Source organism: Paramisgurnus dabryanus, chromosome 2 (assembly GCF_030506205.2).
Source record: "Paramisgurnus dabryanus chromosome 2, PD_genome_1.1, whole genome shotgun sequence".
Classification (NCBI taxonomy): Eukaryota; Metazoa; Chordata; class Actinopteri; order Cypriniformes; family Cobitidae; genus Paramisgurnus; species Paramisgurnus dabryanus.
In genome coordinates, this window is record NC_133338.1 from 58,174,010 (window position 1) to 58,189,332 (window position 15,323).

The window sequence follows — 15,323 nt, forward strand, 5'->3', positions numbered from 1 at the left end:
ACTGCATGACGTAACTGTCAGGGCGGAAGTTTATGTGAGAGAGGGAAACGGAGGGAAACGCTGGAAACAAAGGCAATAATATTTTAATAATTAATAAATACACGAAATATTTTATTATTAGTTAATAAAGGAGCAAATATATCACTAGCGTGTGTTCTGATCAGTGCGGAATGCACAATGAATTCATGAATAAAATTAAAATAATAACTATATTAATACTTTCAAAATGGCAGCATAAATACATGCATATAATAAAAAAAATTTTTTTAAATGAAAATAAATGTATGCTTATTAAAAAAAACAAACAGTGGCCTATGATAAATGAATATGCTTAATGTAATGTAGTACTTTAAATGTAATGTAATGTAATAATAATAAATGTATAATCCAATGTTTAATGTCTTAATTAAAGTAAATAAACAAAAAAAAGACTCTAAATAAATAGGATAACTCTACTGTTAAATATAAAAATAATATGCAGTGTGAGGGAGGGGCTAAATATCAGACAGACTCATGGGTGTTTAAACAGCATATATTCACACACACACACACACACACACACATTACATCTCTGCATCATTCACACTCAGCAGCACTTACACACAACAAAAACACTTTTTTAAAGAATATTATCTTTCATTTTTATAAATAATTAGCGTTTATTTTTTTCGTCTTTTTCTTGCATGTGTTGTTGATCTTACGTGTAGTGTAGAGTCAGTTTGTGTGTGTGTGTGTTGCTGCTACTTTAACTCTTTGATTGTATGACTGCATGTGTGTGAATGTGTGTGTGTTGATGTGAAATTATGGCGGTGAATCTGGATAAAGACGCGTTTTACCGCCGCATCAAGCGACTCTACGGCAACTGGAAGGTACTGAGATCTCATTGTGTTTGATAAACGCTATTAATAAATGTTATATGGGAAATTAATACATATATTAACAGATTTTATGTGTTAATGTGTGTGTGATGCTGAAAAGCATTAAACACATGCACTCTTCAGGCCTCATTTCCATAATGCCGTTATATAAACTCATCTCATTGAACGGCTTTATGTGTAAGTGTCAGTGGGTAATGTGATAAACTTCATATTTTAATCGCATGTGTGATGTTGGTGATGATTTTAATAACGTCATTTGTGATTAGCACAGCGGCTAGTGCGTTAGCATGTTAGCACGGGCTGTTTCACGCCGTTTCCCGTCGATTCTACTTCAGCTTTAATAGTCAAAAATAAAGTCTTAAAAGCTGTAGTGATGTTTCATATGAAGGTTTGTCATGTATGTTTGAGTTTGATGTAAGTGTGTTGTGTGTGATGTTGATGTAGCTCTCAGCTAACTCATATTACAGCGTGCTTTAGCTGTGAGAGAAACAGTTATGAGAGACTTTTTTTTAATCCTTGTACATTTATTTCAAACAAAATGGCGCATTTGATGCTTTGAGAAGAAACAGGAGATATAAATATTATCATATTTTTTTTAATCACTGATGCATATTTTATTTATATGTTATTTTCTTATTTTTAGACATTTAAAAGACATTTTTTCTTGCAGATAAAGAGTTATTGTTTAACAATCAATATGATCTCCATAATAACATTTCATTGGCAGTTTAACAGATGAATGACAAAGTGATGCTGATAAATAAAACCACTAATATGTCACTGATTTGCTCTTTTTATACCCATTTTTCAATCTTAAGCCTAATTCCGTGATCAATCTTTGTTCATTTTCCCTTCACAGAAAGGTGAAGATGAGTTTGGGAAGGTGGACGCCATTGTGGTCTCCGTCGGTGTCGATGAAGAAATCGTCTATGCTAAATCTACAGCCCTTCAGGTACGTGACATTCATCAGGAGGATACACGTTTACGTTTAAGGTGTGAATGATCATTTTATTATTTTTCTCCTCCGGCAGACGTGGCTGTTTGGATACGAGCTGACGGACACCATAATGATCTTCTGTGAGACGAAGATCATCTTCTTGGCCAGTAAGAAGAAAGTTGAGTTCCTCAAGCAGGTGGTGGCCACTAAAGGCAATGAGAACGCCAACGGAGTTCCTCCCATCACACTGCTGGTCAGAGAGAAGGTACGGTGATGCTGTTGCTTAGGAACCGTAAACCTGTAGTTACCATTCACACATCTGTGATGAGCGGTCTGTAGATTCTAACAGGATTATTTTGACTGTAGTGTGTGGGGCTGTGATGGTGTGCACGCCACAAACTATAACGATATAAAGTACAGTCTCGCCCAGGGAGATTTCTTCAAGTTTGTGTCTAGCAAACGGCCAGCAGACTCAGAGTTGGTGCGCTATTTGCAAGGGGAGGCAACTGATATCAGCGATGAAGGGTGTAACAATGATGCAAGAGATCTTCTCTTCATCAAAGTTTGGAAAAAGTACCAATCTGTGCTACCAGTACACAATTATAACGCGTTCCAGCACGACTGTAAACATTATAACACCAATAAAGTTCCTCACTTGAACTGTCTGTGTTTCACGAATGAAAGTGCTACAATAAGCGTGCACATAGGCGCCTGTTACTGCTCGAGCACCCACCGAAATGGCCAAGCACATATACTCATTTGCTTCACATTTTGCATCTAAAACTATGCAAGAAAATTAACTGCTCCGCTTTGCTTCTTTTCAACATGCTTTGAGTGCCTGCTGTTGCTAAGTAACCTAAGCTTTGCTTGATGATGAGCACCCACAGGCGGAAAATAAATCTGCGCCTATGGTGGCATTTGTTATGGTGTGCATGTGTGTTAAGAAATGTATATCTGATCCTCATTCATATTTTTGTATAAAAAATTATATCAAAATATATGTATGCATTTTTTTATATATATATAAGCCTTTATGCATCAGTGTGCCCACACACACACTGTAGTGAATTGGTGCATTACCTTCACAGTGGTAAAATACTTCCATCATCACAGCCATAGCAGTGCGTGTATACAGCGTGTTATAACAAAATTATTATCGTCATGACATTATCACAACTTTTGTGTCTCTCTCTCTCTTTGACAGAACGAGAGCAACAAGGCTAACTTTGAGAAGATGATTGAAGCAATCCGTGGCAGTAAAGAAGGTAAAACTGTGGGCGTGTTTATCAAGGACAAATTCCCAGGAGAATACATGAAGAGCTGGAGTGACATGATCACAGCTGAGGGCCTGCAGCGGGTGAGTGATGTGAAAACATCTACACCAGCTCTCACCAGTGACCTTTAGGGTGGGTCACAATGTTTGCCTCACTGAAAAAAGTCCATCTTTTAAAGTGCAGTTTTCTTGCACAAAAACAAAGCCTGTTTCCAAAATCCTTTTTTTACTTATTTTTGGAAACAAAGTAGTCGTGTATGTTTAACGGCAGTTTATTCACATTCATCCCCTCTAGCAATTGTTTCTTAAACACACAATTAGATGCTATTTGTGCTGATATTCATCATATCTATAAAACAAGAAATACATTTACACAGTTTTCACAAGTCTCTTTTTAAGATTTAAAATAAATCTTTGGTGTCTTCAGAGTACGTATGTGAAGTTTTGGCTCAAAATACCCCACAGATAATTTATTATAACATGTTAAAATCCACATTTTGTAGGTGTGAGCAAAATGTGCAGTTTTTTGGGTGTGTCCTTTAAAATGCAAATGAGCTGATCTCTACACTAAATGACAGTGCTGTGGTTGGAAAATACTGCCCTTTAATCTGCACCATTATAATAAGATCCCCTTCTGACATCACAAGGGGAGCCAAATTTCTATGATCTATTTATAGAAGCACTGGGGACTCAATTATAGCACTTAAACATGAAGTCATTTTTTATTATATATTCCCTTTAAAAGAAAACTGTTGAAGTTGATTTGACATTGGACTTTTCTGACAATGGTTGTGCTTTGGTGTATTTCTTTACATGATGAATGATTTAAATGTGATGTTTGTGTTGGTCAGGTGGACATCAGTACGGTCGTGGCGTACACAATGGCAGTAAAGGAGGACGGTGAGATGGCGCTCATGAAGAAGGCCGCTGCCATCACCAGTGACGTCTTCACAAAGTTCTTCAAAGAGCGAGTGATGGAGATTGTGGATGCAGATGAGGTTTGATCACAGCCTGACAGTATTTTACAAAGACTTTAAAGTAAATTAAAGATGTTGCCTGACATTTGAGAGAATGAATTTAAATATGGACAAACATACAAAAAAGTCAGCATAAAGTCACTTCACAGAATTTCAAACACATTATAAATGTTAGAAAATTATCATTTTTTCAGTGGTGTCACAAACTGAGAACACATTTAATTTCAGACTTTGAATAATTTTTGTCTTTTCATTCCACTCATGTAAAGTTAAACTATATTAAACAGTCAATCATTTAATAAAGTATTTAAACTGTCATAATTGAGCTGATCTATGTTATTCAGACCGCTACAGTACGATGTTTTTCAGCAGTCTATAAAACTCAACTTGAATAACTGTTGTGATGTCCGTAACAGAAAGTAAAACACAGTCGTCTGGCGGAGTCGGTCGAGAAGGCCATCGAGGATAGGAAGTATTTGGGCGGAGTCGATCCTTCAACAGTTGAGATGTGCTACCCGCCAATCATTCAAAGCGGAGGCAACTACAGTCTCAAGTTCAGCGTCGTCAGGTGAGATCGTAGTATGGAAGTAAACTGTGTGACGTCATCCTTCAATAGTTTAAATGTTGCGGTCGCAATGTTAAGATGGGACATGAGATTTACAGTGAGTGATGGTGTTTTTAATGATTCAGTATAAAATAAGAGAGTCGTGTGTTCATGATCCTCTGAATATCTTTGGCTTTTTTCAGCGATAAGAACCACATGCACTTCGGAGCGATAACTTGTGCGATGGGCATCCGTTACAAGTCCTACTGCTCGAATCTGGTGCGTACGCTCATGGTGGACCCGCCGCAGGAAATGCAGGACAACTACAACTTCCTGTTACAGGTGGAGGAGGAGCTTCTCAAAGAGCTCAAACACGGTAAGGCCACAGTGCGTGTGTGCGTTTGTGTGCGAGTGTTTTAGCAAACAATATTTAAACTTAATCTGTGTTATGATGTTCAGGTGTGAAGCTTTGTGATGCCTACAGCACTGTCATGGAGTTTGTCAAGAAAGAGAAACCAGAGCTGGTCAACAAGCTCACCAAAAACCTTGGGTACGTGTGTAGTGATTGATTAATTTTGACAGCCCCAGTATATATATATACATGTGTGACCATAAAAAACATGATTCTTCTTCAGTGGTGCATATTGAGTTTCTGCACGAGAGCGCCATCTGGTGTTTTGATGTAGCGGCATTTCACCATAACATTGTGAAGCATAGCCGGCAGAATCACACGATTAATCATCTCAGCACTAACATTAACTTCATCTTGTCAGAGAACCACATTTATTTCTTAAACGTTAAGTCTGAACACAATAAATGATGAGACGTTTGCTTTGTGCTGCAGGTTTGCGATGGGGATTGAGTTCAGAGAAGGATCACTTGTACTGAATGCAAAAAATCAATACAAACTGAAAAGAGGTACGTGCAAATCCTTCAGTAATTCATCACTCCATTCAGAAACATTTACTATACATCTGCTATTGGCCATAAAACTGTTGCGGCTTTTTTTTGCTATGGATATAGATTAACTAAAGCTATACTAGTGTTGAAGTGTTAGCAGGCTTGTGTTCCTGTCTCAATAGTTGGTTAGAGATTCTGACTTAACCTGAAGGTCGCAGGTTCGGTTCTCAGTGCCGGCAGGATGCGACTGTGGCGCTCTTGACCGCCTTAGACACAAACTAAAGCAAGTTATTTTATGAGTTAGTGTTTCTTAACTATATACCTGTTTCTACACGCGTGTTTTTAACCGGTTTAACTAATAACTCTTTCATTTGCACGAAGCTTCTCTGCTGATGTACTTCAACCCAAACAAAAAAATTCACGTTGCATTTTGTTTGATGTTGAAATCTGATGCTGTCTGTAGGAATGGTTTTCAGTATCAGTCTGGGACTTGCGGATTTGATCAACAAAGAGGGAAAGAAGGACGAACAGAAGAAATATGCGCTCTTCGTCGGAGACTCTGTACAGATCAATGAGGTGAGACACACACGCGCACACACTTTTAACTTTTGCTTGAAATAAAACATCACATGACTGTTTTTACTGTGTTCACAGGACGATCAAGCAACCATTCTCACGCCTGTCAAAAAGAAGATTAAAAACGTGGGAATTTTCCTCAAGGTAATTTCAGTTCACCTGTCTGAACTCAGGATGTGCCGTCGGTCATCTGGTTTCTCTTTCATTAGGTTGGGTGGTCAACTATAGACAGTTTCAGCAGTAACAACATAAACAAGCGGCTGTCGCGGTCCGCACGTAACTTCCGCTAATAATAAATAACAACAAAGTAGTTTATTTATATGACAAGCACAAAAACAACACATAAACTACCTGGGAAACCAAAACATTTGTTATTTTCGACGAGGCATTTGTTCAAGAGATCAGTTTAGTAACTAGTCAGACAATTAAACAAACGAAACCGGAAGTAAAGTTCAAATCCAGACGTGTATCACGTGCGTCCGATGAAACTGTCTATAGACCCTACTTTACACATTGTAGTTGTTGAGATTGCCTTTGATCGTGTCCAATCAGATGTACTGCAAATGTGCCAACTTTTTTATCTCCTGTACGTTTATAGAACGACGATGAAGATGACGATGAGGAAGACGTCGACAATGCAGATGAGCTGCTGGGTAGGGGAGCTCGTAGCGCCGCCCTGCTGGTAGACAGAACCAGGGTATGTGCGGTTTACCTGCTAATATAAATGTGAAATCATAAAGATAATTCTGTCTGAGTGTTTTACACGTGTACCGTTTCCATCGTCTGATTGGTTAGAATGAGATGACAGCAGAGGAGAAGAGGCGGGCTCATCAGAAAGAACTGGCCAATCAGATGAACGAGGAGGCCAAACGTCGTCTTACAGAGCAGAAAGGAGGACAGCAGATTCAGAAGTAAGATAGTTTAACAACATACAACACCAATGATCAGTCAATTACATGTGATGGAGAGAAAGCTGACATACTAGATAATAAATGACATATAATGTAATGTCTAAATAAACAACACTTTCTTTTGTCTCATCAGAGCCAGAAAGTCAAACGTGTCGTATAAGAACATATCCCAGATGCCCCGAGAAAAAGATATTCGAGATATGAAGATCTTTATTGATAAGAAATATGAGACCGTCGTGATGCCCGTGTTTGGCATCGCTACACCTTTTCACATCGCCACCATCAAGGTATGAAAATCTCGTGAGTGATCTTTTATCTGTCTTTATAAATATTATTATTATTATTATTATTATTATTATTGTTGTCAGTAAACTGGCATGGCAGACTGATTTTCTGCAGCAAATCATTTTGATCTCTGTCATTTGCCCAGAAACTTTTAGGAATGATCTAAGAAAGTTTTGTTTGTTAATGTTAAATTATTTTGTAGTGTGAGATGCTAAAACTGATGAAGTCTGTCATAAATGCTTTCTATTTATTAACCTCATGCACCCATACAGGTGATGTCTTTTTGTGTGTTAAATTATTGCAAACAGCTTGTGCAAATTTCTTAAATATATAAATATAAATGTCTCTTATTGGTCTACTAGATATTTTGATCCATCATTACTCCAAATATGAAGTCAACTTAAAAGGTCTCTAGCCTTAAAAACCCTAACACTAGTACTAACTAAATCGTCTGTTCATTTACATGTGTGTCTGTGCAGAACATCAGTATGTCTGTTGAAGGAGACTACACATACCTGAGGATAAACTTCTTTGTACCGGGCAGCTCGCTGGGACGTCACGAGGGGAATATCTTCCCCAACCCAGAGGCCACGTTTGTCAAAGAGATGTAAGATTTCTGCTTGATATTGAACCAACATATTTCTGACCAACATAAATGAGAACATTTAAAAAAAAAAGTGTATGCATGCATAAAACATTTGTTTAACCGTGTCACCTGCTAACTTTCGCAGTACGTACCGTGCATCTAACCTCAAATCCCCCGGCGATCACTCCGTTCCCTCCACCAACCTGCAAAACGCCTTCCGCATCATAAAGGAGGTGCAGAAACGCTACAAGACCCGCGAGGCCGAGGAGAAGGAGAAAGAGGGCATCGTGAAACAGGACTCGCTCGTCATTAACCTGAACCGCAGCAACCCCAAACTCAAAGACCTTTACATCCGACCCAACATCGCCCAGAAGAGAATGCAGGGCTCGCTGGAGGCGCACACCAACGGTCTGTTAGCGCTTGACTCCTCTCCCTCCTCGCGCGTTCTTATAGGAAATATAGTTTGACTGATGTGATGTTCGGTGAATTTGACTCCTCGTGTGTCCTCAGGGTTTCGCTTCACGTCAGTGCGAGGAGACAAAGTCGACATTTTGTACAACAACATCAAGCACGCCGTTTTCCAGCCCTGTGATGGAGAGATGATCATCGTCCTGCACTTCCATCTCAAGGTACGCATGATGAGAAGATGTGACTCAAAGTGTGACATCAAGTTTTCAGAAATGAAAATTTTTGATTCCTCTTCTCTCAGAACGCCATCATGTTCGGTAAGAAACGACACACGGACGTCCAGTTTTACACGGAGGTGGGCGAGATCACGACAGATCTGGGCAAACACCAGCACATGCACGACCGCGATGACCTCTACGCCGAGCAGATGGAGCGAGAAATGAGACACAAACTCAAATCTGCCTTTAAAAACTTTATTGAAAAAGTGGAGTCCCTCACCAAAGAGGAGCTGGAGTTTGAGGTTCCTTTCAGAGACCTCGGGTAAGTCAATTGAGACCTAAAAAAATAAATGAGAGATTCCTTCATTTATTCATAACAAATGATATTATATTGATGCTTTATTAAGCGTAAATAAAGGGTTAAGGGTTCTTCATGTATCTGACCTTGAGAGATGAAGTTTTGATTATTATTCTGTCTGAACAGTTATTTTTCATTGACATGTTTTGAGTCCCATCAGTCTAAAAAAAGCTGCTCGCTGATGACCGTGTCAGGCAGTATCTGTGACAGTCTCTGCTGGTTTTGATGATGTCATTCATGTGTTCTAGGTTTCAGGGAGCGCCCTACAGGAGCACGTGCTTGCTGCAGCCCACGTCCAGTTCTCTCTGTAATGTCACGGAGTGGGTGAGTACCACTTCATACAGAAGTACAACACTGCCCCACACCTGTGCCCATGACCCATGGCCTCTCTTTCTCTGTGTCTCCTGTAGCCTCCGTTTGTGGTGACCCTAGACGAGGTGGAGTTGGTTCATTTCGAGCGAGTCCAGTTTCATCTAAAGAACTTTGATGTCGTCATCGTTTATAAGGATTACAACAAGAAAGTCACCATGATCAACGCCGTGCCCGTCAACTCGCTCGACCCAATCAAAGAATGGCTCAAGTAAGCTCCGCCCCTAACACACAGAGCCGTGCTTTTCAAATAAATGTGTTTGTGGTTTAATGTTTAGCGACAAAGTTTGCACCTAGGACTGCAACTAACGATTATTTTTTTTATAATCGATTAATTGGTTAATTTGAATAAAAAATAGTCAACTAATCGGATAAAACCCTAAATATTTACTCAGTTAGATTTTTTTTTTAATTAAAGTTAAATAAGGCACTAAATGAGGGTATTCACGTGTAGAAGTGTACTTTTAAATATAACTAGTTTAACAGTTTGGGCAGCTCTTGCATTTATTTTAGTCTAGGACTAGTCTAATCCCTGTCTGGGAAACCACCCCTTAATCTTTTTGATTTTGATATTTTAAGCCTTGAATAAAAAATGGTTTGTGCAGGCTTAAAATAGCAAAACATCTTTAAATGTCAAAATATAATTAAAATGAATTGAGTCTTCAGGAATGTGTTGAAGAAATTTTGCTACAGATTTATAAACTCCTTTTAATCTTCACCTTTAGACGTTAATGAGAATTTTCATTATTAACAAAATAAACAATCCATATGATATAAAAGTGATATACATTGTATACATTGTTACAGTAATAAAATCCTGGATTTCCCCCTTACTATAAAACGGATGCTTAGTTTGTGGTTTAATACTATTTTTATGAAAATATAAACTCACTTGTATAAAAGGATAAAATTAAACCTTTAACCACGCTGTCTGATGTTTTATGTGACGTCACAGTAAAACTAATCGATAATCAAATTCGTTGACAACCAATTTCATTATTGATTTTTATAGATTAGTTGTTGCAGCCCTGGTTTGCACACATGCATGAGTATTTTAAGAGTTAGTCAGATATAAACGTGACTGAATTAATCCTCTTGTCTCTCTCCAGCTCCTGTGATATTAAATACACAGAAGGTGTCCAATCATTGAACTGGACGAAGATCATGAAGACTATTGTTGATGACCCTGAGGGATTTTTCGAGCAGGGCGGTTGGTCTTTTCTGGACCCTGAGAGTGAGGTGAGAGCGATCTGCTGATGCTGGGTGTGATTGATCAAGCGTACACAACATTTATTCTGGGATTAATCTGACTCCTCTGCATTTTTAATACAATCACACATTAGCTACAGAGCGAGTGACATTATATTATTTTATAGAGGCGCTCTCTTACTGTTATAAATGAGTGTTTCTTATTGACACCTGTCAGGGAAGCGGAGCAGAGGAAGATTCTGAGTCAGAGGTGGAGGACGAGACGTTTAATCCTTCAGCTGATGAAGAGGAGGAGGAAGAGGAGGACAGTGATGAAGATTATTCCTCAGAAACAGAAGACTCGAGTAAGCTGGACTGATGATGCATTAAAAGTTTAAATGCAGATCGAACATTATCACTTTGCTGTATTTGAAATTTAAATTGTATTTGTTATTCTGTTAGAATTATTTTGGGCTACATAATGACGTTTGTGATGTTTCAGATTACAGCGCATCTCTCGGCAGTGAGGAGGAGAGCGGGAAAGACTGGGATGAGCTGGAGGAAGAGGCCAGGAAAGGTCAGGAGAAAACTCATTTTAACACTTTCTGCTGCTCTGGAGGAAATGATGTCTTAATTTCTTGGATGACATTAAATGTATTTTAATTAAACTCGATGACTTCTCATTTTAAGCTGTTTTTGTGTGGTCTGATTGTGTTTTTTACTTTGTGTTAGCGGATCGAGAGAGTCAATATGAGGAGACAGAGGAGACCTCAAACAGGAAGAGGAAGGGTCGTTCATCAGCACCGCCCCCCAGCAGCAAGAAGAAGAGGAGACATTAAACACACACTGCCAAATCAGTTTCCCACAATCCTCTTTTATTTGCCCTCCTGTGTCTTACACACACACACACACACACATTGTATTTGGTGTAAATAGCATTGGCTCATGCTGATGAGTGATTTACAGTTCTATGAAAGCATTGATCTCTCACACATCTTGTCTGTATTTTCTGTTTTTTTTCTTCATTCCGGTAAATATCATCAAGTGTGCGTGCACGTCTGTGTGTGTGCGTGCGTGCACGTGTGTGAGAGCTTTTCTAAACCAATAGTTGTGGTACAATGTTGGATTGTTAGATAAGACTTCATTTGTTCTGCTTATTTGGGAATAAATTGATGGACTGTTCATGCGCTTTTACATTAGTAAATATTGATTGTGTTTGGTTTCTTTTTTTAATTTGAGACAAACACACTCAGTGTAAACATACTCTTTTGTTTTGTTTTCTTTAATACTTTTTTTTTTGTTCTAGATTGGTAGTCTTGTATTGTTCAATCAGATTTTTTTTTTTTTTTTTTTAAATAAAAGTTAAAGGAAATAAAAAAGACTCATTGTTGACTCATATTTGTGTTGTTTTTGCATGGATGGATGGACACATGCGTCACAAACATCATTAAATCTGGGATCGGATGCTTGAGGCTGCAATAGGATTTTTGTAATAAAATATGCAAACATTATTTTTTTAAATAATGTCTTGTCCCTTGTAATTGTCTCCCTTTTAGTGAATTAATGACCGTCCGAACTCGCTGACTTGTGACGCAATAACTTCGGCATTATGAAGGCAGCTCTGGGAAACGCATTTGGACAGCCTCCATAGGCAGCGTAATGAAATTCTGTTTGAAATATAAACAGAGAGCGCCTTTGTGATAATCCATATTTGATTTGAACTAAAATACAAATTTCTCGCTAGAAATGCAATCAAGGTGTAAGTGGAAAAAAACTTTATTTTCAGCTACTCCAGCTACTTTCTTGGCAGCCTTTTTTTTACTCAAGCAGGCTCGACCAATCGCATTCCCTGTGCACACCCACGCACGGAATTCTGGGACAAGATGATGAAGGTATCTCAAGACTCGGGAAGTAAACCAAACATTGAATTCAGATGTGCCTTGATGCCTTGCCTGTGCTATCCTCAGTTTCTGGTTGCAGAAACTATGGCAACAAATGCAGAAGTGGTGGTTATAAAGCATCTAACACTTAGCAGCTAATTCATTATGGCGGCATAAATGATGCGATCAAATGTACAGGTAATAAAACACTTAATCATTACCTCATTCATAAACATGATTAGCAAACTCCATACATCTCTCAATGTTGAAAACATTTCCCATTGTTCCATTTTGCTTCATGATGTCATCAAGCTTCACTTTTGTTTTTGTTAAATAGCGACCTCTAGTGGTGAATATCCTACTTACTGTGGCTTTAATCATTACACCTGTAGAAACCTGACAATTAGTTTCAGCTGTAACTTAATCATGTCGCTACAGCACAGGTTGAAATATATTATTAGTTTTAGAAAACTGTTAGCACGCAATACAAATTTTAAAGAAAAATCTGTATTATTGCAACTTATCACAGAATGTTTCACATATTGCTAAGGGTGCTGTGCAGGTACACAAAACATTGCGTAGGATACAGATGTGTTTGTTTTTATAAACAAACCACAGCCATTGACCAATCAGAATAAGGATTGGAACTAGCATTTACTCATGTCAAAGCACAGCCCAATAGGCTACACTTAATGGAAATCCGTTGACCGCAATGCAACACGACTGTGACGTCACAACAGCAATCACGGCGGGCTCCATAGGTGAGAGGTTTTAAAGACTATAGGTCGTAGCGTATCTATCAAGGTTCGTCTGTAGTCTACTTTACAGTATATCTACTTCACCTTTCAGTGGAGCACGGACCATTAATGGAGATGAAACTCGGTTTGTTCGAGTGATATGCGTGTGATTCATTGCTTGTTTGGCGTTAAAGGACATCCATATGGAGTCAATACATTCAGGCTCATAATAAGTAAAATATAAAATAATCCAACAACAGAAAATGAAAGAAAGATGTGTTGGAGCAGGTTATAATACCGAAAATTCACTTTATCTTTTTTGTTTAGCTTTTTTAATTTATTACACAAATGCATGAATTATACAACACGATAACGTCAGGGAAACGTTCGCAAATGCCATTTAGGGGACGTCCTGGGGACGTTTTGTTTGCTGGAAAGATTTATAAATAAATATACAACTAACAATAAGTGGATAAAAGTAAAAAAAAGGTCATGCCTGTGGTAAATGACAACAATTTAAAGTAATAAAAAGCTTCATACGTCTTTCTTGCTTTGTTGTTCTTGATTTTGTCTAATGTAGTACCATATTGTTTAATTTCTTTTATAAAAAATTTTCTTTTATAAAATGTTTATTGTTTGGCTTAGGTTTTGTCAATTTTTTCCCATGAATGTGATATTTTCCAAGTAAAATAAAAAGTTTGTATAAGGAAGCACATCGTACTTTTGGAATCAACAATGTCCTGTACTAAAAACACTACATCATACAGAATGGTAAAAAATTCACTTTATTATTTTACCGCTGGCATAACTTCAAGAAAAGAAGAGCTCAAGATTTTCTTCTCAAGAATCTCTGGTAAGTGTTTTTGTTTGTCATTATTCCGATACTCTGTGAATTTAGTGATGTTTGTATGAAAATGAGACCATTAACTGAAGATTGATGTGGAAATATATTGTTTATTTAAACTATGTAACCAATCATTTTGATTACGAGTAATTGTAAACTTGATCGCAGTATGCCGCTGATGCCAGCAGAGGTTTTGTTATGTGTTAATCCAGAGCTGTAAGGGCCCCAAAAATATAGCAAAACCTCCACGACCCCCCCCCCCCCATTTGTATTACATATATTTAATAAAACAGATTGTCTTTTGCACAAAATTATCAATATTTATTAAGAATCTCATGTGATTTGTGAGAACTACCATAAAATGTACCATTCACTTATGACTTTGTTTCACATTGTAAATCAGTGCAAATTTTTAAGTTTGCAGATGACTATAGAACCCATGTGAAAGAGTAGTACACTTCCATAGTGTACTTAAAGTGCTTTATTTTCGCACACTAATTTTGTACTTAATATACTAAAAATTCATCTTTAGTACTTCTTAAGATGTTCTTAAGATTATCTAAGTGTACTTCACTGTGCTATTTTGAGAAACCAAAATATGAACTAAAATTTGTTAAAAAAATGTATTTAGGCACCACTTGTAGTAAACTTGAACCCATCTTTGTATGAAAGTTGAGTTCAAGTTTAATACAAGTGTTAACTAAATAAATTTTTTAATACAGAGATGTTATGTTAAAAGTGCATTTTAGTTCATATTCATGGTGTCTCAAAATAGCACAGTGAAGTACACTTAGATCTTAAGAACATCTTAAAAAGTACTTAAGATGAATTTTAAGTATATTAAATACAAAATGAGTGTGTGAAAATAAAGCACTTTAAGTACACTATGGAAGTGTACTACTCTTTCACATGGGAAGGTATGTATCTAAATGGACTCTATGCACGGCGGTGCTTGACGTATTTCCGGTGAAATCTCAGGATGCTGGACTACTTCCGCCAGTCATAGAGCTCAATGATATTCAGGAACGTTGGTTGCCAAAATAACACTGCAAATTTTGTTGATGCTTGTATTTACATAGAAATAACTTATACTTCACATTTAATACCATAATGACATTTAAACGTATGAAAGTATATTTTTATAGACGGGAGAACTGAACTTCTAGCCACCACTGGTGTGTGTCATAGTGTTTACAGCATTAGACTCAAGCATGACAACTTCTACACTGCTACCCTGTATCTGCATTAACACTAGTTTTAGAAAGAAATTGCACTGATAACAGTGCTATTCATCTGTTGTTGATATAGGCTACTTATGAATTTTGTATAATTGTTATCATCAGTACTAGCGAAGATAACATCTGTGGTTATACAAGCAAAATGTTAGAACAGTAAAAAACGTGTATTTTGCGCATTTATGTATGCTTTATTAATAACAAATGCAAAAGACAAAT

The 15,323-nt window shown here is 37.5% G+C and overlaps 1 protein-coding gene across 1 annotated transcript; it reads left to right on the forward strand.

Annotated features, from left to right (window-relative positions):
- The first annotated feature begins 573 nt into the window (after nt 1–573).
- On the forward strand, nt 574–11,753 carry LOC135743978 (FACT complex subunit SPT16). The gene is made up of 24 exons (XM_065261896.2): nt 574–869; nt 1,738–1,830; nt 1,910–2,080; nt 3,020–3,172; nt 3,940–4,086; nt 4,482–4,633; nt 4,813–4,985; nt 5,069–5,159; nt 5,454–5,527; nt 5,973–6,085; nt 6,164–6,229; nt 6,684–6,782; nt 6,881–6,996; nt 7,130–7,283; nt 7,761–7,888; nt 8,013–8,275; nt 8,378–8,496; nt 8,577–8,815; nt 9,100–9,175; nt 9,262–9,431; nt 10,330–10,459; nt 10,647–10,773; nt 10,911–10,985; nt 11,141–11,753. The coding sequence occupies exons 1-24, from the start codon at nt 804–806 to the stop codon at nt 11,245–11,247; spliced, it is 3,102 nt and encodes a 1,033-aa protein (XP_065117968.1). The 5' UTR covers nt 574–803; the 3' UTR covers nt 11,248–11,753.
- The last annotated feature ends 3,570 nt before the right edge of the window (nt 11,754–15,323 follow it).

Bases quoted from the DNA above. Each gene is read 5' to 3' on its own strand.
- LOC135743978 (XM_065261896.2), top strand. From the start codon at position 804: ATGGCGGTGAATCTGGATAAAGACGCGTTTTACCGCCGCATCAAGCGA. The intron at 8,276-8,377 runs GTCTGTTAGCGC...GTGTGTCCTCAG, and splicing joins GCTGGAGGCGCACACCAACG to GGTTTCGCTTCACGTCAGTG. The intron at 9,176-9,261 runs GTGAGTACCACT...TGTCTCCTGTAG, and splicing joins TCTGTAATGTCACGGAGTGG to CCTCCGTTTGTGGTGACCCT.